General features: G+C 36.9%; 1 protein-coding gene across 1 annotated transcript; it reads left to right on the top strand.

Moving 5' to 3' along the window:
• Positions 1-213: 213 nt before the first annotated feature.
• stxbp3 (syntaxin binding protein 3) lies at positions 214-26,777 on the top strand. Its single transcript, XM_073822624.1, has 19 exons — positions 214-288; positions 2,677-2,726; positions 4,635-4,716; positions 4,939-5,015; positions 5,099-5,171; positions 5,271-5,371; positions 5,451-5,596; positions 6,244-6,337; positions 8,334-8,458; positions 8,596-8,694; positions 12,235-12,301; positions 12,407-12,472; positions 12,615-12,695; positions 12,780-12,915; positions 13,025-13,131; positions 14,115-14,216; positions 20,346-20,431; positions 25,760-25,908; positions 26,010-26,777. The coding sequence occupies exons 1-14, from the start codon at positions 243-245 to the stop codon at positions 12,906-12,908; spliced, it is 1,236 nt and encodes a 411-aa protein (XP_073678725.1). The 5' UTR covers positions 214-242; the 3' UTR covers positions 12,909-12,915; positions 13,025-13,131; positions 14,115-14,216; positions 20,346-20,431; positions 25,760-25,908; positions 26,010-26,777.

The raw sequence follows: 26,777 nt of genomic DNA, 5'->3' as shown, positions 1-26,777 counted from the left end.
CTGCACAGAAACGGACTTTCAAAACAAACTGACTCCGACGAATATTAAAAGGTGAACCAACTAGCCCTGGATTTTTCTTCAAAGCAGCGAATTCACAACTTAAACGCGAATTGTGCGGCTGAAGCTTATAAATCTAAGCATACCTCTCTGTCAAAACTATCCACACATGAACGCTCCCGCGCGCGCGCGCTCACAGTCCTCCCAGTTGACGGAAGCGCGCATTTGTTTCGACTCAACTCAAGATGGCAGCTGGAGCGGAGTACGGCTTGAAAAAAATAGTTTGGCAAAGTAAGTTGATTGAGTAATCAGGTGATTTTCTGCAAACGTCTTACATGCACAGTCATATGCTTCGTCGTTTATAAGAGTTCAACTCAGAGGAAAAGCTGTCAGAAGTTTAAAGAGATGGTTTTATGCTGGGTTCGCCTAGAGGAGTTACAGTCGTTTTATGAAGTTGTTTGTTTAAGCGTTTGTTTTGGTGTTTAATAAGGAAATGTATGTGCTATCTATATTGTGTACCGGTTTCAGGGCGATGTTTGTCCTATTAAATGTCTTGCGTGTGTCATTGAGTCAGAGTTTCCGTTAGCAGCTCCGCTAGCGTTAGCCAGTGCAGTTTCACTGTTGACTGCTCACTTTTACAATTCTGCACTGGGTGTTTCCGTTTTTAACGGATAACGGGTTGATAGTTGCGGGGTTCAGTCTGATGTCAGGACTTTTTGATGACGCAGAGTGTTTGATGATGTCATAATGAATCTTCAGTTCTCCCGCGCCCATGTGTTACACTCAATCTGTGAACTTTATCAATGACTTCCGGTCTGTTGTGTTATGGACCGTCATTAGTGTTAACAACAGACGATAAAGACTAGACTAGTCATAACACACACAAATAACTAAGTTATTTTGCAAGGGTAACTATGGATTCGAATATGATAAGCTGTTGATGATGGTGCATGTGTGTTTTTACAAAAATTAAATGGTTATGTGTACTTACTACTTTCACATGTCGATATTGCAGTGGTTCTGAACTAGGGGACCTCAGCAGATTTCCAAGGCTGTGAAATATCTCAAATGATTTAAAATGTTATTTTGAAATCATAAAACTTAATTTAGATTATGGAAATATATGTAAATTAACATGTACAGTCAAGCCCTAAATTATTCATAGCCCTGGCAAATTCTGACTTAAAGTTACTTTTATTCAACCAGCAAGTTTTTTTTGAATGGAAATGACACAGACGTCTCCTAGAAGATAAGACGATGTACAAGAGGCATCATTGTGGAACAAATTATTACTCATCTTTTATTTACATTTGAACAAAAAGTGGCATGTCCAAAATTATTTACACCCTTCTCAATAATCAATAGAAAAGCCTTTATTGGCTATCACAGCAATCAAACGCTTCCTATAATTGCTGACCATCTTTTTGCATGTCTCCACTGGTATTTTTGCATCTTCATCTTTAGCGATGAGCTCCAACTCTTTCAGGTTGGGGGGTCTCCTTGCCATCACCCTGATCTTTAGCTCCCTCCACAGATTCTCAATTGGATTTAAGTCAGGACTCTGGCTGGGCCACTGCAAAACGTTAATGTTTTTGTCTGCTAACCATTTCTTCACCACTTTTGCTGTGTGTTTTGGGTCGTTGTCGTGCTGAAAAGTCCACCGGTGCCCAAGACCAAGTTTCTCTGCAGACTGCCTGATGTTGTTGTTGAGAATTTTGATGTATTGTTCCTTTTTCATCGTGCCGTTTAATGTGATTAAGTTCCTTGGTCCACCGGCTGAAAAACACCCCCAAAACATTAGGTTCCCACCACCAAGTTTTCTCCTTTTTTACACCAAATGAAGGCTACATCATTGTGGCCAAACAATTCAATTTTATGGTTCTGACCATAAAACCATCTTTGTCCAGATGAGCATCTGCAAAGGCCAAGCAGGCTTTTATGTGCCTTATCTGGAGAAGTGGTGTCCTTCTTGGTCTGCGTTTGCACTGTAGCCACTGGAACTTCAAAACATTTAGATATGGTCTTATATCCCTTTCCTGACTTGTGAGCAGCCACAATGCGCAGCCGCAGGTCCTCAGTGATCTTCTTTGTCTAAGACATGACTGTCCACAAACCAACAGCAGAGAGCTTCTGTTTTTCACCTGTTGAGTTGATTAAAACAGCTGTTCCCAATGAATCAGGGTAATTAGGATGCTTTAGAACAGCTTGGACTATTTGGAATGGTATAGAACTTTGGATTTTCCTATAGACTTTTGCAAAGGGTATGAATAATTTTGGACATGACACTTTTTGTTCAAATGTAAATAAAAGCTGAGAAATATTTTTTTCCACAATGATGTCTTTTGTACATCATCTTATTATCTTTTGGGAGAAGCCTGTGTCATTTCCGGTCAAAAACAAAACTTGCTGGTTGAATAAAAGTAACTTTAAGTCAGAATTTGCCAGGGCTATGAATAATTTCAGGCTTGACTGTATGTTCACACATACACACGCATATACATATTAATGTATAATATTTATAAGCTGCTTTTTACATTTCTGTGCACTCTTCTAGTAGAACAGACTCAAAACAAGAAGTGAAGCTTCTTGGAATTTTTTTTCTTGATTTTCAGTTCCATGGTGTATCAGCAAAACTGATTCGCTGCTGTAACTAACAGATTGCTTTATGTGGCATCACAGGAATCAAGGACACCCTCATTGCAGACTGCAGAAAGTCAGAAGTATGGAAGGTCAGTTTGAATGATTTGTTTTATTCCCCTTGAATATTTCCATTTATATTTTGCAAAAAAGTGTCCATTAAGGGCTATCCATGTTCATCTGGCTTGTTTGGACTTGCGCTGAGCTGATGTAGTATTTGCTCCTGCTCTCTGCTGTATACTAAACACAGAGACTGTACTGATTGGTATCAGAGCAGGTCACCTACAGGACATTTTTTTGTCTTATAAATTAACCAAAAACTGTACTACTTCTAGTAACCTCTTAATGGACATTTAAACAATAATCAGACTTCATAGCTCACACTGTATGTTTGCTGTTGCATGCAACCAGCAAGGAAACCACAACATAAAGAAATTTGCTTTTGCTACACCCAGACTTGTATTTCCTCTCTAAAAGCCCCTAAAATTTAAAATTCCTCTGCTTTGAGTTTTGGTTTTGTGTAGCCAGTTAATAACTGATACACAAAACCAAGTCCCACCCCACATTATGTCTTTTTTTAATAATCGTTTACGTTTGCACGTACACTACCGCTCAAAAGTTTGGGATCAGACTTGTAATGTTTTTAAAGTGTCTTATGCTCATCAAGGCTGCATTTATTTGCTCAAGATACAGAAAAAAAAACAGTAAAATTGCAAAATATTATTGCAATATAAAATAGTGCTTTTTATTTTAATTCATTTTAAAATATAATTTATTCCTGTGATGCAAAGCTGAATTTTCATCAGCTGTTACTCCAGTCATAAGTGTCACATGATCCTTCAGAAATCATTCTAATATTCTGATTTAATATTAGAATTATCAATGTTGGAAAACAGTTGTGCTGCTGCTATATATTTTTTTCAGGATTCTTTGATGAATAACAAGTTAAAAAGACAGCATTTATTCAAAATGTTAATCTTTTCTAACAATGTAAGCTATGCTATCACTTTTTATTAATTTAACGCATCCTTGGTGAATAAAAGTATTTATGTCAAAAAAAAGAGAAAGACTCCAAACGTTTGAAAAGTAGTGTAAATTTCTAGAAAACATTTTTATTTTAAATAAATGCTGTTCTTTTGAACCATCACTTGACCAAAGAATCCTGAAAAAAAGTATCACAGGTTCCAAAAATAAATCCAAAATATAAAAATATGTCTAAAAAACAGCACAACTATTTTTTAACACTAATAATAAATCGGCATATTAAAATGATTTCTGAAGGATCATGTGACACTGAAGACTGGAGTAATGATGCTGAAGATTTAGCTTTGTATCACAGGAATAAATTACATTTTAAAATATATTCACGTAGTAAACAGTTATTTTAAATTGAAATAATATTTCACAGCATTACAGTTTTTTTTTCTGTATTTTTGATCAAATAAATGCAGCCTTGATGGTGCAAAAGAAACATCTTTAAAAGAAATAAAAAATCGTACAGATCCCAAACTTTTGAGCTGCAGTGTATGTCACAATACAGTAGAGCAGATCTTTCACTACTTGAGCTTCATCATGACTTTAAAGAATACTCCAGTGTAGTGAAAGATAACATTTAATATATTATTTTCCAATTATGGTTCTGTGTGCAGAGAAGACTCAGAGTCACTCAGAGATCAGGAAGAGCTGACTGTTATTTTTGTCATGTTGTTTTTATGTTTATGTATAAACATTATGATAACTCCTTTTACCATCCCAGTTACAGTGTAATTACAGAATTAAGTAAATAAGTAATATTAATTGCACTTATTAAAGGGATAGTGTTATTGTTTATTGCTGGTAATTATGCATATTTTTCTGTTGTTACTAAATTTAGTACATGTAACATGTACCAAGGTCACTGTACACACACACAAAAAAAAAAAAAAAAATCCTATCAGTCGATATCTATAATTATCATATGTTTAATGACTCTGTAATTGATGTCAAATCTGTTCTCATAGATCCTCATACTGGACCATTTCACCACACGCCTCCTTTCCTCCTGCTGCAAAATGTCCGATCTCATGTCGGAGGGCATCACAAGTAAGTGAGAGAAGAGATTTTGCTCTAGGTTTTGTTTTGGAGACATAAATGTCTGCCGATTCAGTGTTTGAACTTTATTGTGCAGTGCAAGTCGGATGCTTTTCCTTCCTGTGTTTTTCCAGAAAGGAAGCTTTTCGTTTCCTCCATATGAAGAAAAAGTCTGCACAGTGTGCTGCATGGGGAGTCATTGTCATAACGTTGTTACCTCTCATTTGTTCACAGTTGTAGAGGACCTGTACAAAAACAGAGAACCCGTTCCAGAGATGAAGGCTGTCTATTTCATGGCACCTACTGCCAAGGTCAGAACTCAGAAGACACACACAAAAAGCATAATATACTTTTGTGATGACCTGTTTGTGACCCTGATGTTTTACATCTGCAGTGTGTTGATGCATTTATCAATGACTTCAAACCGAAACCCAAATACAGAGCTGCGTATGTCTTCTTCACTGACTGTGAGTTCACTGATTTGATCATCCCAAAAACCAAAGAGATTGTGTGTTATTTTCAGCAAGAGTGATGTTTTTATTCTTTTCATGTGAAAATGAGTCCAGATTGTCCTGATGATCTTTTCGACAAGATGAAGAAGAACTGTGCCAAGCACATTAAAGTTTGTAAAGAGATCAACATCTCGTTTCTGCCACTGGAATCACAGGTAAGTGTTTCTGGAAATTCGTTTAGCCTGTTATGGCTGAGTGTTGTGTTGTTTATGACTGTGTGGGTCACCTGTGCAGGTGTTCACCTGTGATAACCCAGAGACCTTCAAGAACATCTACAGCCCGAACAGTAAGGACAAAGATCAGACGCTGGAGATGATAGCTGATCAGATCGTAACACTCTGTGCCACGCTAGACGAGTACCCTGGAGTCAGATACAAGAGGTGAAATTTCACCTGATGCTTGAATGGACATTAAAGGGCTGTTTTTTTTTTTTCCATGCACCTGTTAAGTTTGAGATTTTGGGCTTTTTGGTTCATAAAGTGGAAAGAAAGCATCCAAAAGACGCTGTTAAGTCTTTCTTCTATAGCGCTTTATCTATTTGTGTCAATACATTTCAATTACGATACATATTTTTAAAGGCTGTTTTCTCAAAATTATTTTTTTCTCCTATGCTGGGCCATAAATCTCCTCTTCAGTAGCACTCACACACACCAAACTTCACATTTGTGTTCCTGTCTATATCCTGAAAGTGTTTACAGAGGGATTTGTTTATAATTTACTTGAATATATATACATTTTATTCCCCCCAAAAATTGCAAAAATATAGTGTTTTCTATCTGTTCTAAGTTTTCTGAATTATGGAGTCATCCAGTGTTTAGATTTTTGTACTAGAAATGTATGCAAATTAGTGCATATTTCATTAAAAATTATCATTTTAGAAAACTTGTGTTCTGCAATTATCAATGTAATCAATCAACTAGGTAAGTAAGGTGATCACTATTAGTTTTTTTTTTTTTTTTTTACCCTATTCACCTGCAATGTCTCGCCTTAATCCATGCTTTGGTAATGAATTTTCTGTTGTGTGCAGGGATTCAAATCCTGATTGTGGAAAGAAGTTAGCTGAACTTGTGGACAATAAACTGGCACGACATTACGAGTTGGATGATAATTCAAAGAAAAAGGTGAGCTTTCGAGTGTTTACATCAACCCAACATGACAGCGGATTTGATTTAGAGCTGGACTATATGTGACCCATGCTGGCAAAAGGAGTTTTTTTTTTTTTTCCAAAAATAAGTTCATTAAAGAATTAGTTCACTTCTAGAACCAAAACATACAGATAATGTACTCACCTCCTTGTTATCCAAGATGTTCATGTCTTTCTTTCTTCACTCTTTTTTTTTTTTAGACATTTCAGGAATTTTCTCCATGTAGTGGATTTCTATGGTGCCCTGAGTTTGAACTTCCAAAATGCAGTTTAAAGGAACACTCCATTTTTTTGGAAATAGGCTCATTTTCCAACTCCCCCCGAGTTAGTAAGTTGAGTTTTATCGTTTTGAAATCCATTCAGTCGTTCTCCTGTTCTGGCGATATCACTTTTAGCATAGCTTAGCATAGATCATTTAATCCTATGAGTCCAATATAGTATCGCATGTTAAAATGACCAATGAGTTTCGATATTTTTCCTATTTAAAACTTGACTCTTCTGTAGTTATACTGTGTACTAAGACCGGCGGAAAATGTAAAGCTGCGATTTTCTGCCGTAATATGGACGCAGCGCCTGAAATTCTGTCACAATTTCAAAAAGCCGGTCTTATTGGAAGTTGCCTAGCTGGGAACTAATTTCAGGCGCTGCGTGATATTACTGCGCCCGCTGCCTCCATATTGTAGCAGCAAACTTCCTTGACTATTACACCGGAATGGGAGTGTAGTTCCTAATCTTATCGGCCTAGAAAATCGCAGCTTTACATTTTCCGCCGGTCTTAGTACACGATATACAGAAGAGTCAAGTTTTAAATAAGACAGATATCGAAACTTGTTGGTCATTTTTGAACGCGATGCTGTTGGTCTAATAGGATTCAATGATCTATGCTAAGCTATGCTAAAAGTGATATCGCCAGAACAGGAGAACGGCTGAATGGATTTCAAAACGGTAAAACTCAACTTATTAACTCGGGGGGAGTTGGAGAATGAGCCTATTTCCAAAAAAAGTGGAATGTTCCTTTAAAGGATTAGTTCACTTTCATAACAACAATTTACAGATAATGTGCTCACCCCCTTGTCATCCAAGATGTTCATGTCTTTCTTTCCTCAGTCATAAAAAAAATTGTTTTTTTGAGGAAAACATTTCAGGATTTCTCTCTATATAATGGATATGTATGGCGGCCTGAAGTTTGAACTTCTAAAATGCAGTTTAAATGCAGCTTCAAAAGGCTCTAAACAATCCCAGCCGAGGAAGAAGCATCTTATCTGATGAAACGATCAGTTATTTTCAAAACAAATTGACAATTTATATTATTTTTAACCATAAATGCTTGTCTCGTCTCTTCGATGCGCATACATAGTCTGTGATCCAGGTCAATACAGTTTAAGGTATGTCGAAAAACTCCCATTTCGTTTATGTCTTCAATGTCAAAATCATGCTACAATGCTGTTTTACCTTTTTTTGTAAAGGGCATTTAAGCTTCGTTGTATGTTTACTTTGTAAACACTGTGTCGGTACTTTTGCAGCGATGTAGGGCGATTTTGAAGTTAGGGAAGAAAACGAGATGGGAGTTTTTCGACATACCCTAACTGTATTGAACCAGAAAAAAACATAATTTCTTTATGACTAAAGAAAGAAAGACATGAACATCTTGATATTGATGACAAATCAATTCTGCTGACTCAAACGGCTGTAGCTCAGTAATTATATTTGTTGTTCCGGCAAGTCATATATCATTTTGAAGGTATTTAATAGAGAATGTGACATTTACTTTTTTTTTTTTTTTTTTTTTTTTTTTTTTTTGAAGGAAATTAATACTGTTATTCAGCAAGGATGCATTAGGTTTATCAAAAATGTTAGTAAAGAGATTTATAATGTTACTGAAAATTTAGAAAACATTTCTGATGTGGTCTTATAAGTGATATTTCTGTTTGCACAAACTGCCTCTTCAGTTTTTTTTTTCTTTTGATATTCAGGGAAAAACGCAGGCTCAGCTTCTGATCGTTGACCGTGCGCTGGACCCTGTTAGCCCTATTCTTCACGAGCTCACCTACCAGGCCATGGCTTATGACCTCATACCAATAAAGGACAACACCTATGAGTATGACGCCTCAACTAAATTTTAGCCAAATCACTTGATCTTTATTAAACTTTCTATTTACTTTCTTAGACATCAGACAATCATTGCTGTTATTTTGGTTCTCCTGTGTATTGGTGTTTTTCTTTGTTTTCTTTTAGGTATAAAATGAAGGATGGCTCTAAGAAAGAAGCTTTACTGAATGAAGAGGATCAATTATGGGTCAAACTACGTCACATGCACATTGCTGAGGTCACTGGGTGAGTAGAATTACTTGAGTTCATATGAGGGTTCAATGTCAGCAGTCTGCCACAGGAACATTGGGTGGAGTGGTCAGTTTCCTTTAAACTGGACTCTGTGTGTCAGTAGTGTATTTTATTAAAAACAACAGAATACAGTACAGTTAAAAAGTTTGGGGTTGTGGAATTTATGTTTTTTTTTTTAAAGAAGTCTCCAATATTCACCAAGTCTGCAGGTATTTGATCAAAAATGATTGCAATTTAAAATAACTGGCTATTTTAATATATGTGACCCTGATGTAATAATGACCTGTATTTAAAGAAATAAATAAGCTTTCCATTGATGTATGGTTTGTTAGGATAGGACAGTATTTGGCAGAGATACAACTGTTTGAAAATCTGGAATCTGAGGGTGCAAAAAAATCTAAATACTGAGAAAATAAGTTGTCCAAATGAATTTCTTAGCAATGCATGTTACTAATCAGAAAATAAGATTTGCTATATCTACAGTAGAAAAATATACAAAATATCTTCATAGAATATGATCTTTGCTCAATATCCTAATGATTTTTCACATGAAAAAGAATAATCGATAATGTTGACCCATACAATGTATTTTTGGTTATTGCTACAAATATACCCGTGCAACAAGTTGTGCTGCTTCATATTTTGGGAAACCTTGATATAATTTCTGAATTCTCTAATCAATAGAAAGTTCAAAGTAATACAATTTATTTGAAAAAGAAGTCTTTTGTAACATTATGAATTGACTTTACAGTCAGTTTTGATCATATTAATGCATCCTTGCTGAATAGAGTACAGTGAGGGGAAAAAAATTATTTTGTACATTTGCCCACTGACTAAGAAATGATCAGTCTGTAATTTAAATGCTAGGTTTATTTGAACAGTGAGAGACAGAATAACAACAAAAAAATCTAGAAAAACGCATTTCAAAAAAGTCATAAATTGATTTGCATTTTAATGAGTGAAATAAGTATTTGACCCCTTTGCAAAACATGACTTAGTACTTGGGGGCAAAACCCTTGCCAATCACAACTACAAGATGTTTCTTGTAGTTGACCACCAGGTTTGCACACATCTCAGGAGGGATTTTGTCCCACTCCTCTTTGCAGATCCTCTCCAAGTCATTAAGGTTTTGAAGCTGACGTTTGGCAACTCAAACCTTCAGCTCCCACCACAGATTATCTATGGGATTATGTGCTTCTTCTTGAGCCACTCCTTTGTTGCCTTGGCTGTTGGGTCATTGTCATGCTGGAATACCCATCTGCCCATTCATTTTCAATGCCCTGGCTGAGGGAATGAGGTTCTCACCCAAGATTTGATGGTACATGGCCCCGTCCATCGTCCCTTTGATGCGGTGCAGTTGTCCTGCCCCCTTAGCAGAAAAATACCCCCAAACCATGTTTCCACCTCCATGTTTGACGGTGGGGATGGTGTTCTTGGGGTCATGGGCAACATTCCTCCTCCTCCAAACACAGTGAGTTGAGTTGATGCCAAAGAGCTCAACTTTGGTCTCATCTGACCACAACACTTTCTGAATCATTCAGATGTTCATTGGCAAACTTCAGATGGGCCTGTACATGTGCTTTCTTGAGCAGGGGGACCTTGTGGGCGCTGCAGGATTTCAGTCCTTCATGGCATAGTGTGTTACCAGTTGTTTTCTTGACTATGGTCCCAGCTGCCTTGAGATCATTAACAAAGATCCTCCCGTGTAGTTCTGGGCTGATTCCTCACCATTCTCATGATCATTGAAACTCCACGAGGTAGGGCTGCACGATATTGGGAAAAAATTACATTGCAATATATTTTTTTCTTGCGATTATATATTGCGATGTGTACAAATTAATTTGTTCATCAGGTTGTTTTGAACTGCTTAAAAATCAAATAATAATTCAAGAATAATTGGGGTAATTTTGTAAGCATTTTCAAAGAATAAAAAAATGTAAAAGTACAGTATAATCCTGAAAAACCCTGAAATAAAATACTTTTTAAAGCTTATTTTGGGTAGTTTCATAAACAGTTTGACTCACCTTATTCACTGTCAATTCAGGCAAATCAAGGCTCTAATATGAAATTAATAATGAATGTTGCTTTTACCCTGATGAAAGGGAAATCAGCTTCTTCCTTTCACGAAAAACATTAAAAGCTTAGCCAAGATGGAGGAACAGCAGCAGAGCTACTGCAAGCAATTTTTAGTTTTGGAAATCCATTTATCTTTGTTTATTTATCTTTGCTGAAACTTCCGCGTCTTTAGGAGAGCGCGGGTCATGGTTGCTTAGCAACGGCAGACGCCACTCTGACACTCAAGTTACAGAGCACTTTGGAAAGAAGGAGAAAGCGGCGCGCCTAGCGTTTCCACGCGTTTTTAGGCGCGACATGTGAACGGTCCCTTAAATTCGTGGTGTTTCCACGAGTTGTGGCAACAACTGACAGGCACTCCCGACAAAGCACCTGTTTTTGGTCAGCAGCATCCTTTTTGTATCCAAAATACTTCCATATGACCGACGTTGCGTTTCTTTTTGCGACCAAATCTTCCATATCGGCGCTTTTCTCCCGTCCCGCGCTCATTTCGCCATGCGCATGCATGAGACTGCATGCATGAAGTAGGTGAAGCAACGTGTGCTTTGTAGTTTTAAAAGAACCTTTAAACATGAGTTAATTACTTTATTTTAGACAAATATAGATCCGTGAATAGAAAGTTTAGAAATATAGAAAGTACATTTTTAAATCAGACACACTTTTTGCCCTGCATCGTGACTGCCACGATGTGACTATCATGCATGCGTACATCGCGATGACGATGCTGAAACGGTCGATCGTGCAGCCCTACCACGAGGTGAGATCTTGCATGGAGCCCCAGACCGAGGGAGATTGACAGTTATTTTGTGTTTCTTCCATTTGCGAATAATCGCACCATCTATTGTCACCTTCTCACCAAGCTGCTCACAATGGTCCCATTCCAGCCCTGTGTAGGTCTACAATCTTGACATCCTTGGACAGCTCTTTGGTCTTGGCCATGGTGGAGAGTTTGGAATCTGATTGATTGACTGCTTCTGTGGACAGGTGTCTTTTTTACAGGTAACAAGCTGAGATTACGAGCACTCCCTTTAAGAGAGTACTTCTAATCTCAGCTCGTTACATGTATAAAACAAACCTGGGAGCCAGAAATCTTGCTGATTGATAAGGGATCAAATATTTATTTAATTCATTAAAATGCAATTCATAACTTTTTTTTTAAATGCGTTTTTCTGGATTTTTTTTTTGTTGTTATTCTGTCTCTCACTGTTCAAATAAACCTGCCATTAAAATTATAGACTGATCATTTTTTTTGTCAGTGGGTAAACATACAAAAGTAAGTACATACAGTAAAAACAACTACCTAAGTTAGCTGATTACCATAAGTGTCTATAGATATTGCTGTCAGTTCATACTGCTGTTTACATTTTCTCTGACAAGTGCATGTGATCTTAGGCATAAATCCTATTGTCATTAATATCACTATTAGTGTAATCAGCACTATTGTATTTATTTTTTCCGAAGGCAAATCCCCAAACTGGTGAAGGAGATCTCTGCCAGCAGAGGTGAGAAGAAACAGGCCGATGAGAAGGTACAGTATATGTTTACAGTTAATTACACCTCCAAACAATAACAGTAGCGTCCAGTTGCAGATTCCCTCATATGAGTATGTCATAGATGCCCCTGTCATTGGCAGATCTCAATTGGAGGTCTATCACAACTCATGAAGAAGATGCCAGGCTTCCGCAAGCAGATGACTCAGGTAATCGAGCCGCCTCACATGCCCTGGTAGAGTGTGGTATCACATGACACCTGCGACTGTGAAAGATCACATTCATGGCTAGATGTTCATTAGTGACTGCCTAAAACCCATTGAAATGCTCACTTGCATTTTTCTCTTTCAGAAAACTGTCCACTTGTCTTTAGCTGAGGATCTGATGAATCATTACCAGAAGAACGTGGAAAAACTTTGCAAAGCTGAACAGGTAAAGCTTGATGCTCAAGGAAAAAGATGCCCTCTTCTGTCCAAAGAGTGTCCCATATGGTCTGACTTTGTGCTTTGTATGTAGGATCTGGCTATAGGTGCTGATGCAGACGGACAGAAGGTCAAGGACCCCATGAGGACGTTACTTCCTGTGCTGTTACACCCACATGACACCACCGATAAGATCCGGGCCGTTCTTCTCTACGAACCGTAAGACCACTGTAGGTTCACACCCCTACTTGTCATGCAGAGATTTGAAAACATCTGAGCTGTTCAGTTTAGTATGTTTTATAGCTGGATGAGCACAGTGTTTTTGTGTGTAATGAGCAGGTACGACAACAGAGAACCTGAATAAACTGATTCAGCATGTGAAAATCGAGGATGAGAGGGGGTATATCCAGAACTGGGAACATTTGGGAGTTCCCATCACCAACAAGGTGGGTCCACCAATGCTTTCTGTCTCCTCTGGCACTGCTTCTTTTCCAACTGATATTGCATAATTCAGTCATACTGATGATGACTTATGTCTTATTTGGTTTTGATGCATTCTGAATTGTCGTTTTGTGACTTGAACGTCTTTAGGAATAGAGAAGTGCTGTTGGTTTATAGAGTAATTACAATACCAAAGTTTTACTATCCATACCAACAATTTCTGGCATTTTCCAAACCACAGCAAAAGGTAATTTTATTATTGATTTAAGGTGAGACACGGCAGGTGAATAGGGTAAAAAAAAACGAATAGTTATTGCCTTACATACCCAGTTGACTGATTACACCGATAATCGCAAATATTTTTTGTATTACGAGTTTTCTAAAATGTTAGGTTTAAATATGCAAATGAGGCATTATTTAATGAAATATGCGCTAATTTGCATACATTTCTAGTACAAAAACCTAAACACTGGACGAAGTCAGTTTCAAAACTTTTGTTTAATATTTTTGACACATTAGAGTCAAATGTTTTTACAGAGGGAATTTTGTCACTCCATAATTCAGAAAATACTTAAAACAGACAGAAAACAATATATTTTTGCAATTTGCTGAGAAATAAAATGTTGTATATAATCAGGCAAATTATATATGAACAAATGCCTCTGTAAAAAACCTTCAAGATATAGACAGGAATAAAAATGTAAAGTTTGGTGTGTGTGTAAGTGCCATTGAAGAGGAAATTTATTGCTCAGTGTAGGAGAAAAAAACGTTTGCCTTTAAAAATATGTATTGTAATTGAAATCTATTGACACAAATAGATAAGGTGCTATAAAAGAAACACTTAACAGTGTATTTTAGATGTTTTCTTTTCACTAGTCTGAAAAAACACAAAAGCAAAAAGCCCAAAATCAGTGTCACCTGCAGTGTCTCCCCTTAGGAGTTTTATTTTTGCTGGTATTCAGTTTTCTCCCATCTCTCCTCATTACAGTCTAGCTTGTTGTCATTTCGTAAACCGTCTCGGAAAGACCGGTCTGATGTGGAGACTTACAACGTGTCTCGCTGGACACCCGTCATTAAAGATGTAATGGAGGTGAGTGACACTTCTTCCTAAATGTCAGTTACCAATATGTCATGGAGCAAACTGACTAAAGCAAAGATAGACAAATACAGCCAAAAATCATTAGGATATTAATTAAAGATCATGTTCTATGAGACATTTTGTAAATTTCTTACCGTAAATATATCAAAACGTCATTTTTGATTAGTAATATGCATTGCTAAGAACTTAATTTGGACAACTTTAAAGGTGATTTTCTCAATATTTTCTTTGCACGCTCAGAATCCAGATTTTCAAATAGTTGCATCTCGACCATATATTGTCCTATCCTAACAAAGCATACATCAATAGAAAGCTTATTTATTCAGCTTTCAGATCTTCAGATTTATAAATCTCAGTAAACTCCTCAGTGACCTTTATAACTGGTTTTGTGGTCTGGGGTCACAGTTTTTTTTCTATTTAAATGTTTCAAAATGTAATTTATTCGTGTGATTTCAAATCTGAATTTTCAGTTTCAATTCTGATCCAATAGTATGAAATAAAAAATAAAACACTTGCACTGAGCCCAAAACCTTTTGAAAGGTTATGTATTTTATATATGTTATATACTGACAATACACAACTTAAGTTATATATTTACTAATAATACTCTATGGGCATTTATTGAGGGGTAAAGAAGCACCAAAATGTCAGTGCTGTAGCACCAACTTGTCTATAAAACATTGTCGTTCTGTCCAATTTTCAATGTTATGAGACTGTCTTTAATCAGGACAAACTTTTAAGGACTCGTTTATTCACTCATTTGCTCACCCCCATGTCATCCAAGATGTTCATGTCTTTCTTTGTTCAGTCGGCAAAAAATTAGGTTTGTAAGGAAAACATTCCAGGATTTTTCTCCATATAGTGGACTTCAATGGGGATTAACAGGTTGATGGTCCAAATTGCAATTTCAATGCAGCTTTAAAGGGCTCTACACAACCCCAGGCAGGAATAAGAGTTTTTTTTTTTTTTTTTTTTTTTTTTTTTTGAGAGAAATGTGCTTCTAAAAAAAAAATAATAATAAAAATTTGTTTATACTTTTTAACCACAAATGCACTTTGGTTCAAAATGTAGAGTCGATGGATAAACTAGCATTTTCTCCTCTAGCTTCAAAATTGTCCAACATCATTGGTTTGCCTTTTTTGACTTTCATTTGACTTTCTTAGTACATACACTTGGTAAACACTGGGTCAGTACTTGGCCTACATCACACATGACTTTTCCAACGTGATTACGTTATGCGAGACATCAAGCTAGTCCAAGACGAGCATTTGTGGTTGAAAGGAAAATAATGTTTTTTCCTCGGCTGGGATCATGTAGAGCCATTTGAAGCTGCATTGAAACTGCAATTTGGACCTTCAATCCATTGATCCCCATTGAAGTCCACTATTTGAAGAAAAATTCTGGAATGTTTTCCTCTATATACTTTATATACTGAAACACAAAATACTTAGATTTGCGTCATCAAGACGTAAAGATGGATGCACAAGAACAGTGAATTTAAAACTATCCCGAAAAGGCAAGTATCTGTCTTAAAACGCTCTCTCACACTGCCCCTGGGCTAGCAGGTCTTCCTTATTGTTGAGCTCTGATATATAATACAGCAGAATATGGGCTTACAGTTGTAATGTAATGTAAATAAGACCCCATTGCGCATACTCTGTATTGTTCAGGGCTAAGGCCACTGACATTGTATTCCAGGTTATGACTGAAAGATCAAATGTCATGCTTCCAGAAATCATAAAAAGACAATGTCTTATTTTGTTCCAGCTAAAAATAACACTGGCAAAAGCCACTGGGCAGACAGTCATGTGCTAAATGTCAGTAGGTACTTCCTCCTTCTAGTGAAAAGAAACATTAATTTGAAGTCCCGTCAGGCAGGTTGAGAGCAGCCACCATGAGAATTGTATTAATCTTTGTTTCTTTTGTACACTTTTGTAGCATTCATTTTATTCTATAATTCCCCTTATATAACTGTAGACTGGTTTTGTTTGTGCAGCTTAAAGTCTCCTCTATTATTATTATTATTATTATTATTATTATTATTATTATTATTATTATTATTATTATTATTATTATTATTATTGAGTTTATTTCAAAAGGGACCATGTACAATTTTAACATAAATGTTTCCATTTCATGCATTGTACCGAATTTAGCCAATGGCTAATTTTCATTCGCAGTCCCCTGGCAGGTAAACATAGGCAAACAACATAAAACACCATACACATACAAATACATTAATACTTATACATCTTCTATCAGGGCCACAAAGAACAATAAAAATGACATTCCGTTAAAAAGACCGGAATGTCATGTCAAAAAATAAGGTTCTGGTAAAGAACCTTATTTTTTACCCCTGCATAAGGCAGGTTAAGTTGCTGAATACTTATTTACATCCCACATGTGTAATATATTATGAGTTCTTAGTTGTGATATCATAACTTTGAAATAAAATTTCTCTTGTGATTGACTCACCCTCATGTCGCTCCAAATCTCAATGGCTTACTTACCTCTGTGAAATACAAATGTGAAAAAATTCTGCCCACCATCATGTTTAACCTTCAATTATTATATAAGAACAATGTAAAATTAATTAATATGAGTCAAGTGGTTTTATCCAAGTCACATGAGAAAACACAATCACTATGAACAGATTTAATACACAATTATTAGGTTAAAGTTATGTTTCATTTGTTAGTGAGAAGAGCTAATAAAGATGAATGTTGTTATATATTGATAAATCAGCTTTGCAGTTTAAATACAGCTTCAAAGGGCTCTAAACGATCCCAGCCGAGGAAGAAAAGTCTTATCTAGCGAAACGATTGCTTATTTTTAAGACAAATTGACAATTTATATACTTTTCAAATGCTTATCTTGTCTCATCTCTGCGATGCGCATGCGTAGTCTGTGTGATCCGGGTCAGTTAAACTCCCATCTCGTTTTTTTCCCCAACTTCAAAATCGTCCTACATTGCTTATATATATGAAAAAGTGTCGGCCCCCTTCCTGATTTTTATTTATTTTTTTGCATGTTTGTCACACTTTAATATTTAAATTTGTTTGATGATCTGAAACATTAATCAAAGATAGCACAAGTAAACACAACATGCAGTTTTTGAATGAAGTTTTTATTATGAAGGGAAAACAAAATCCAAACCCACATGGCCCTGTGTGAAAAGTGTTTGCCCCCTAAACTTAAAGGGATAGTTCACCCAAAAATGAAAATTTGATGTTTATCTGCTTACCCCCAATGCATCCAAGATGTAGGTGACTTTGTTTCCTCAGAAAAACACAAACGAAGATTTTTAATGAAAACCGGTGTTGTCTGCCAGCCTTATCATGGACCTTGATGGGCACCAAACCTCTAAAAGTAAACAAAAACATGCACTGACAAATCCAAATTACACCCTGTGGCTCGTGACGATACATTGATGTCCTAAGACACGAAACGATCGGTTTTTGTGAGAAACTGAACAGTATTTATATCATTTTTTTACCTTTGATACACAGCCACGTCCATCTCTCCTGAGCACGAGTTTGGCATCAGTCACGTCACATGTGCACGCGCTCAGTCGTAGAATACGCAAACGCCGGAAGCGATCTGTCGCATGAATACGACACTCATTGTTTCCACAGTGCACAGAGATTGTGGGTATAGTGGCTATTCAAAATGGTAATTACTTGCGCGTATCCTGATTGTTTAAACCAATTTAAAGCTAAACGATTACGTTTGCTTGCACAAACTCATCTGGGACTTTTCACTGATTTCCCCTTACGGCGTTTGCGTATACTACGCCAGAAGCGCGTGCTCATGTGACGTGACTGATGCCAAACTCGTGCTCATGACAGATGGACGTGGCTGTGTATCAAAGGTAAAAAATGATATAAATACTGTTCAGTTTCTCACAAAAACCGATCGTTTCGTGTCTTAAGACATCAATGTATCGTCACGAGCCGCAGGGTGGAATTTGGATTTTTCTGTGCATGTTTTTGTTTACTTTTAAAGGTTTGGTGCCCATCCACGTCTATGATAAGGCTGGCAGACTGCACCGGTTTTCATTAAAATTCTTCGTTTGTGTTTTTCTGAGGAAACAAAGTCACCTACATCTTGGATGCATTGGGGGTAAGCAGATAAACATCAAATTTTCATTTTTGGGTGAACTATCCCTTTAATAACTGGTTGGGCCACCCTTAGCAGTAACAACTGCAATCAAGCATTTGCGATAACTTGCGATGAGTCTGTTACAGCAGGAATTTTGGCCCACTCATCTTGGCAGAATTGTTGTAATTCAGCCACATTGGAGGGTTTTTGAGCATGAACCGCCTTTTTAAGGTCATGCCACAGCATCTCAATAGGATTCAGGACAGGAATTTGACTAGGCCACTCCAAAGTCTTCATTTAGTTTTTCTTCAGCCATTCAGAGGTGGATTTTCTGGTGTGTTTTGGATCATTTTCCTGCTGCAGAGCCCAAGTTCGCTTCTGCTTGAGGTCACCAACAGATGGCCGGACATTGTCCTTCAGGATTTTTTGGTAGACAGCAGAATTCATGGTTCCATTTATCACAGCAAGTCTTCCAGGTCCGGAAGCAGCAAAACAGCCCCAGACCATTACACTACCACCACCATATTTTACTGTTGGTTTGATGTTCTTTTTCTGAAATGCTGTGTTACTTTTACGGCAGATGTAATGGGACACACACTTCCAAAAAGTTCAACTTTTGTCTCGTCAGTCCACAGAGTATTTTCCCAAAAGTCTTGGGGATCATCAAGATGTGTTCTGGCAAAACTGAGACGAGCCTTTATGTTCTTTTTGCTCAGCAGTGGTTTTCGTCTTGGAACTCTGCCATGCAGGCCGTTTTTGCCCAGTCTCTTTCTTATGGTGGAGTCATGAACACTGACCCTAACTGAGGCAAGAGATGCCTGCAGTTCTTTAGATGTTGTTGTGGGGTCTTTTGTGACCTCTTGGATGAGGCCGGCCACTCCTGGGAAGGTTTACCAAACACTTTTTCACACAGGGCCATGTGGGTTTGGAACTGCATGTTGTGTTTACTTGTGTTATCTTTGATTAATATTTAAATTTGTTTGATGATCTGAAACATTAGAGTGTGACAAATATGCAAAAAAAAAATAATAATCTAAAATCATATGTCTGTTTGCTTTTATATTTCATGTGTAGAACAGTAGAAAAGATCTAGAGAGTGAACGCGCTCTGACTTATATAACACTTGCGCAAGTGGAAGAAAACGAACAGTGTTCTCCTCCAGATCATAATTCATAATTCAGTGGAGAATTAATAGAAATTATATTAAGAACATGTGAGAATAACCATCTGTTCTCAGATGCAATGATAACAAGAGCACGTCCTCTACTCTAGGAATACTTTTCTTCTGTGTTTGTTTATACTGGTTTTCGAAACAGCGCCACCACTTTCGTCCTTTTGTGCAACAGCAGCTGCTCTGAGCACATTATGTATTGTTCAAATCTTATTGGACGGCCGTGTTTTCGCTTTGCGAAACTGAAAAGATTTGTCGGTTGTTAAAAAAAAAAATGCTTTTTCGGTGCGCAAATGTTCGCGGCCTATGTGGAAGCATCCATAGGAATCTGTTGTTTTATTCTAGCGTGTCATCACGTGCAATATTCGTTTCGCTTTTTCGCGCTTACTGTGGAAAGGCCCTAACTGTATTGACCCGGATTACACAGACTACGCATGCTCATCGCAGAGACGAGACAAGAAGAGCATTTGAGGTTAAAAAGTATATAAAATGTCAATTTGTTTAGAAAATAACTGATCGCTTCACTAGAATCATAAGATCCTTCTTCCTTGGCTGGGATCGTCTAGAGCCCTTGAAGCTGCGTTTAAATTGCATTTTGGAAGTTCAAACTCAGGGCCACCATAGATATCCATTATATGGAGAGAATTCCTTGAAAAATTTTCCTAAAAAAACGTAATTTCTTTACAACTGAAGAAAGAAAAACATGAACATCTTAGATGACAAGGGGGTGAGTACATTATCTGTAATTTTTTGTTCTAGAAGTGAACTAATCCTTTAAACCTTTGTGTGTGTGTGTGTGTGTGTGTGTGTGTGTGTGTGTGTGTGTGTGTGTGTGTGTGTGTGTGTAGGATGCAGTGGAAAACAAACTGGACGTCAAAGACTGGCCATATCAGTCTGAATGTCCATCTGCGTGGAACGGCTCACGTGCTGTAAGGTAGGGCTGATCAGATTCACTCAATTTAGTCACAGTTCCCAGCCAGTCTTTTACATAATAAATTAATTACTTTACATTTTTCTTTAAAATACACCCTTAAAGCAGTAAGCATTTGTGGCATACTTTCATTGCTGCTCATCTATCAGTTAAAAAAAGAAATACATCTCGAATGTTTCATTATAATTGTTGAGTTTAAAGTTGTAGTCAATGTCTCTTTCTTCATTCCTCTGGCTGTCAGAGTGCTGAGGTAAGACGAGGGTGAAGTTGGCTGCTTTTTACGCCTATTGTTTTTTTTATTTCAAGTTTTTCAAGTTATTTAAATAACGTGGGCCTACCTAAAATTAAAAGGCCTTTCATTTCCCACTGATGATCTGATTGCATTATGTAATAGATCATACAGTACTGTTCAAAGTTTTAGGGTCAAAACTATTTAATTATTTATTTCTTTGTTTGTTTTACTGATCGAGAGAAATTAATACTTTTATTCAGGGTAAAAGTGATCAAAAGTGGCTGAAAAGACATTTATAATGTTATAAAAGATTTGTGTTTCAAACAAATGCATTTTTTTTTCCATTTTAAATTAATTTATTAATATTGTATTATTTTGGCAATGTAGGAATATTATATTGGCCAAATTTATTTACCAGGATTTCAATTAGGGTCTATTAAATATTATAATGTTACAAAACATTTCTATTATTTCAAACAAATTATTTTTTTAATATATTTTGATATTTATTTTTTTACTTAAAAAAAAAAATGAAAAAAAAATTGTATTATAGTTGAAGCAGCCCAACTGTTTTTAACATAAATAATAATAATAAATAAAGCTGAAAGCTGCGATTACTGGGCTTTAAGCGCTGTAAGGCATTTAAGCACATATAAAAAAAAGACATTATGTAGCAAGCCTTTTTTTGCAAAAACAGACAATTTACCATAGGAATATTATGTTTTGTAACTTTTATGACACATTAATGGCACCAGCTGTGGTCCGATTTCCTTAAAACTTTGCATGATTGTTTAGAATCATAGATCACATGTGCTTACCAGGTTTAGTGAAGTTTTGAGTTTTCCTTTAGGCTTTATAGGATTTGGGGTAAATTCGGATAGGCCCCTTTTCTAAACGACCCCGTTATAGCTTCCCAAGGGGTAAATCCCAAAGAGGCACAAAATCACTTTCACTGACTTTTACCTTAAGTGTTTTAGGGCTGTGCAATCAATCGAAATTCAGTTTCAATTTCAGCTTCAAACTATTATGAAAATACAAATCAGTTAAAATCATGTAACGTGACTGGCATAAAATGGGACGTGCTTGATTTGTTTATTTGATGTCGTTTTATTTAAATCACAAAAGAGAATTTGTGCTGTTCTGTGTATGCGTTCAGAGACGGAACAGAACACGGACAAATAAAGTGAAGGTTTAGCTTAAGATAAATACATGTAAATATATGTCAAAATGCAGCGTTTGGTGATTATTAGTGTAAACCTTCGTCAGTTATGTCTCAAATTACCGTAAGCAGTTCAGAATGAAAATCTGTGTGTAACAGTATATTGAATCCGTGCAGCTCTTGAAGCGGTCACAAGTAATATTCCTTCTGCCGTCTCTGTGTTTAATATTAATCAAACAACAAAACACAAAGACAAAATCACTCACTTTTTGTAGTTTTAATAAGAAACAAAGCATGTTTAATTCTTACAGTGAGGACTATGCTGTTTTATTTTACATTCAATTAATTACATAAAATTTCCCCCAAAAACAAAACTGTTTCATTTGTATATTTTTTTTAATTGTATTGCTATCTTTAAATTAGTCCATAATATAAAGTTCCAGACCCACTTATAATCGTAATTACAACATTGGCCAAAATAATCGCAATTATGATTATGGTAATAACCTGCCCAACTCATTCCGAGCAGCTGAGTCCTTAGCCGTCAAACACCTCTTCCATCTTTATTTGACCCTCTAACTCTAACACACTCTATTCTACAGGTATGTTCCAAAAAATTAGAATATCGAGGGAAAGTCCATTTATTTCAATTTGTTTCAAATAGTGAAACTTGTATGTTATATTAGTTCACTACACACAAAGTGAAATATTTCAAACCTTTATTTGATTAAATTTTGATGATTATGGAGTAAAGACAAAAAAAAAAAAAAAATCCAGTATTTCACAAAATTAGAATATTTCATGTGACCAATAAAAAAGGATCTTAAACAGATGTTGGCCTTCTGAAAAGTGTGTTAATGTACTGCATGATGTACTCAGTACTTTGTTGGGCCTCCTTTTGCACTAATTCCAGCATCAAGGCGGCGTGGCATGGAGGCGATCAGCCTTTGACACAGTTGAGGTGTTATGGTAGCCCAAGTTGCTTTGATATTGGCTCGTCTGCATTTCGGGGTCTCTGTTCCCTCATCTTCCTTTTGACAATACCCCATAGATTTTCAATGGGGTTTAAGTCAGGCCAGTTTGCCGGCCAATCAAGTACAGTTATTCCATGGCTATTAAACCAGGTACTGGTAGTTTTGGCTTTATGGGCAGGTGCCAAATCCTGCTGGAAAATAAAATCATCATCTCCAAAAAGCTTGTCATCAGCAGGGAGCATGAAAGTGCTCTAAAATATCCTGGTAGACAGCAAGGTCAACTGTGGACTTGATAAAAGACAATGGACCCACACCAGCAGATGACATGCTCCCCAAACCATCACTGACTGTGGAAACTTCACACTGGACTTAAGCAGCTTGACTCTGGGACCTTGATTTCCAAATGAACCAGTACTTTTTCTCCTTAATTCTCCAGCTGTAGCCCATGCCATGCAGACGTCTGTATGTTGTGGTTCTCAGTCCACTCCTTATGAAGCTCCCCCAGAACCTCCCTTGCTTGACAATCCTCTCAAGGCTACGGTCATCCCTGTCACTCGTGCACCTTTTCCGGCCACATTTTTTCCTTCCTCTGAACACTCTGTTAATATTAGTGGTGGGCCGTTATTGGCGTTAACGTGCTGCGTTAACGTGAGACTCTTATTGGCGATAAAAAAAAATATCGCCGTTAATCTATTCTCAAAGTTGGGTTGGGAGCTGGGTCTAAACTACGCAAGATATGATGACTTTCACCTTGATATTTTAGCGCGGATGACGTATACCTAGTCGAATTGCACTGTAGGGGGCGAGAACGAGTCTTCAACTTCTGTGAAATTACCACATCAAATGAGACGTGCAAACATGGATGCAGTTATGAAGCCGCTTCAGGGCAGGTGCGTTGCTAGACCCTTTTTACTGGGGCACGTGAGTTATAATTTACTTTGATAATCCCGAAATAAAGACATTAAACCATATGCAACAACTGAATTGACGCTTCTAAAAGCAACGCAGTTTAATGGAAGACTATGCACGCAGAAATCCATGCCGGTGCGCGTCTGTGTATTTAACGGCAACGCGCATGTCGTGCAGCCTTTTGCGCAGAAGTACTTGGTTACACAAGTTTGTATAGGTAATTATGTTGTAAAAACAATTGTCAAGCAGTTTGTGATGCATTTTGTAAACAGGAGATGAGCGCCTGAGCGCCTGCGCCACCTGGCCCGTTCTCGAAGACTTACTTTTAGTCATTATTTGGGTAGCACACATATTCTGAATGCCTTCAGCAGAATTCAAATTAGCCATTTTAATCTAGATTAATTCCAAGATTTAATCTAGATTAGATTAAAAAAATTTATCTATGCCCACCCCTAGTTAATATACTTCGATATTGCGCTCTGTGACCATACAGCTTCTTTTGCAATTGCCTTTTGAGACTTTTCCTCCTTATGGAGGGTGTCAATGATGGTCTTCTGCACAACCGTCAAGTCAGCAGTCTTCCCCATGATTCTGAAGCCTACTAAGCCAGACTGAGACAATTTAAAGGCTGAGGAAACCTTTGCAGGTGTTTTGCATTAATTAGCTGACTAGATTGGGGCTGTATCCGAAATCGCCGCCTATACCCTCAAATAGTGCACTATTTGAGGGGACAGCCATTTTAAGTGGTGTTCGAAACCATAGTGGACATTCCCGAGTGCACTCATTAAATCCCACAATGCACCGCAAAAACGAGTGTACAACCGATGTACGCTCAACAGCTAGAGATAACCCATAATGCACTGTGAGAGTTGTGCGCCGACTGAATTCCCGCGTCTCACCAGACGATGGCGCCCGCAGCTGAATCATCCATCCGTTCATTTTACAACGCGCTGGTCCATGGCGTAATACAGCGTGCAACACAGGTACCAATTCGTTGTAAATTGATTATTAATTTTTTTTTTAACCAGGGTTTATACGTAAACTCCTTGACATAGTTCAAGATAAATCCTTTAATCTTACAACTCGAACTGTCCGTTTTAAATGATTGTTAAACAGTAAGCAATACTATGCAAAAGCGGCAGTCCTTCCGGTGCTCTTAGTGTCCGAATTCACTCACTCGTTTTCATCCACTCCTTCAAGTGAACTGTACGAGTGGACTAATGTAGGGAATAGTGAATGAGGGTATAGGGGGCGATTTCGGGTACAGCCTTCGACACAGGGAGCCTACAATTTTGAACTTTGCCATGATATTCTAATTTTGTGAAATACTGGATTTTTTTTTTATTTTATTTTTTTATCCATAATCATTCAAATTGAAACAAAGGCTTGAAATATTACACTTTGTGTGTAGTGAACTAATATAACATACAAGTTTCACTTTTTGGAAACAAATTATTGAAATAAATGGACTTTCCCTCAATATTCAATTTTTTGGCACATAACCTGTATTTCTATTCTTAAAAAAAAAAAAACTTTACAATTTTTAAATCTTTTTTTTTTAATTTATTATACAAAAAAAAACTAGCTTGCTCTATTATTTTTCTGTTCTATCCGTTTCCTTTAATTTACTATATATTTATTAAAAAAAAAACATTGCAACGTATACTGCATTAAGCTAATCTGAGACTTGGCATAGCACTTGCATGTTATTGCTCTTTTGCTGATTTTGATTGCTTCCAAGTCGCTTTGGATAAAAGCATCTGCTAAATGACTAAATATAAATGTTAACGCACAAAAAAGCTATTTTAAATTGTAATAATGTTTATTAATAATAATGTTTAATGCAGTATTACTGATTGCACTTTTTTTCATCAAATAAATGCTTTGGTGAGTACAAGAGACTTCTTCCAAAAAACTGTTTTGTTTTTTTTTGTTTGTTTTTTTTTTTAGAAAATCTTCCGACCCCAAACTTTTGAACAGTAGTGTGTGTGTATATGATTTCTTTTTAATTTCTAATGCACTATGTGGTTTAATGTGTCTGGTCTGTTCCCCGTCAGCGCGCGACAGAAGCACAAGGGCAGTTCTCCGGATGATCTCAGGAGCGGCTCTCGGCTCATCGTCTTTGTTCTGGGTGGGGTCAGTTACTCAGAAATGCGCTGTGCTTATGAAGTCACACACGCTAATAAATCCTGTGAGGTCATCATCGGTAAGAGTCCATATGAGATGATTCAAGAAACCTAGAAAGAGGCTCAAAATGCAGCCTGTGTTTTGAAATGGTTTAAATAATGCCTTTTTTGTTGTGCGTAGGCTCGACGCACATCCTGACTCCACGTGGTCTGCTGGAGGACATTTATAACCTGGGCAAACAACCCATGGAAAGCTTTACCATCGAGGAGGACAAACCCTGACCGGCCCTGCCCTGTCATTTCCTCTCAGGACTGAAGGGAACAGATTTCAACTGCTTGTCACCTTCTACAGCATTATCTTAAAAGATTATCACATTAAAGTAACCAAGTTGTACATAAAACATTTTGAGGTCATTTCATGTGTAAAGGTTACATTATACCATTAACTCTTCACAACTAACTTCAACTTGAACTAAAATGTGGAAAAGTTCAAGCATTATTCATTAAGGACTTACGTAACACCCTTTAATTCAGTAGAGCTCCTGACTAGAGTATTACAAACTGGTGCCTTTATTTACCAGTGATGGCGAAATGCTCGCACTGGATTTTCTGTAACACTTTCTTTGTATTTATATCTCACACACTAACAGTAGATGCCTGTAAAATCATCCTGACCTTCAATTTGAAGAGGTGTTTTATTGTTTTTGAATTATGTTGATTTGTACATATGCGTGCGTTTGTGCTGCTCGAGTGTTTTGCCTGTTTAAAACATTTAGTTATGAATGAAAAAAATGAGGGATTTAACAGATTTAATGCATACTTGATATTGAACAACTGACGTAACATGAATGACGTGGTTCAGTTCTTGTTTGGTTTGTAATGTTTGTATAATGTTTGTAATGTGGTTTGTCTAATAACTGTACTTCTACATAAAAATATATTGTCTCTA

The sequence above is a fragment of the Garra rufa genome, chromosome 18 (assembly GCF_049309525.1).
Source record: "Garra rufa chromosome 18, GarRuf1.0, whole genome shotgun sequence".
NCBI classification, from domain to species: Eukaryota; Metazoa; Chordata; class Actinopteri; order Cypriniformes; family Cyprinidae; genus Garra; species Garra rufa.
The sequence above is the reverse complement of the archived record's forward strand: the minus strand, read 5'-3'. Positions and strand labels throughout refer to the sequence as shown.

Excerpts from the sequence above, each read along its gene's own strand:
- stxbp3 (XM_073822624.1), top strand. The coding sequence starts at position 243 with ATGGCAGCTGGAGCGGAGTACGGCTTGAAAAAAATAGTTTGGCAAA. Across the intron at positions 5,172-5,270 it reads GTATGTCTTCTTCACTGACT|ATTGTCCTGATGATCTTTTC; the intron begins GTGAGTTCACTG and ends AAATGAGTCCAG. Across the intron at positions 8,459-8,595 it reads ATAAAGGACAACACCTATGA|GTATAAAATGAAGGATGGCT; the intron begins GTATGACGCCTC and ends GTTTTCTTTTAG.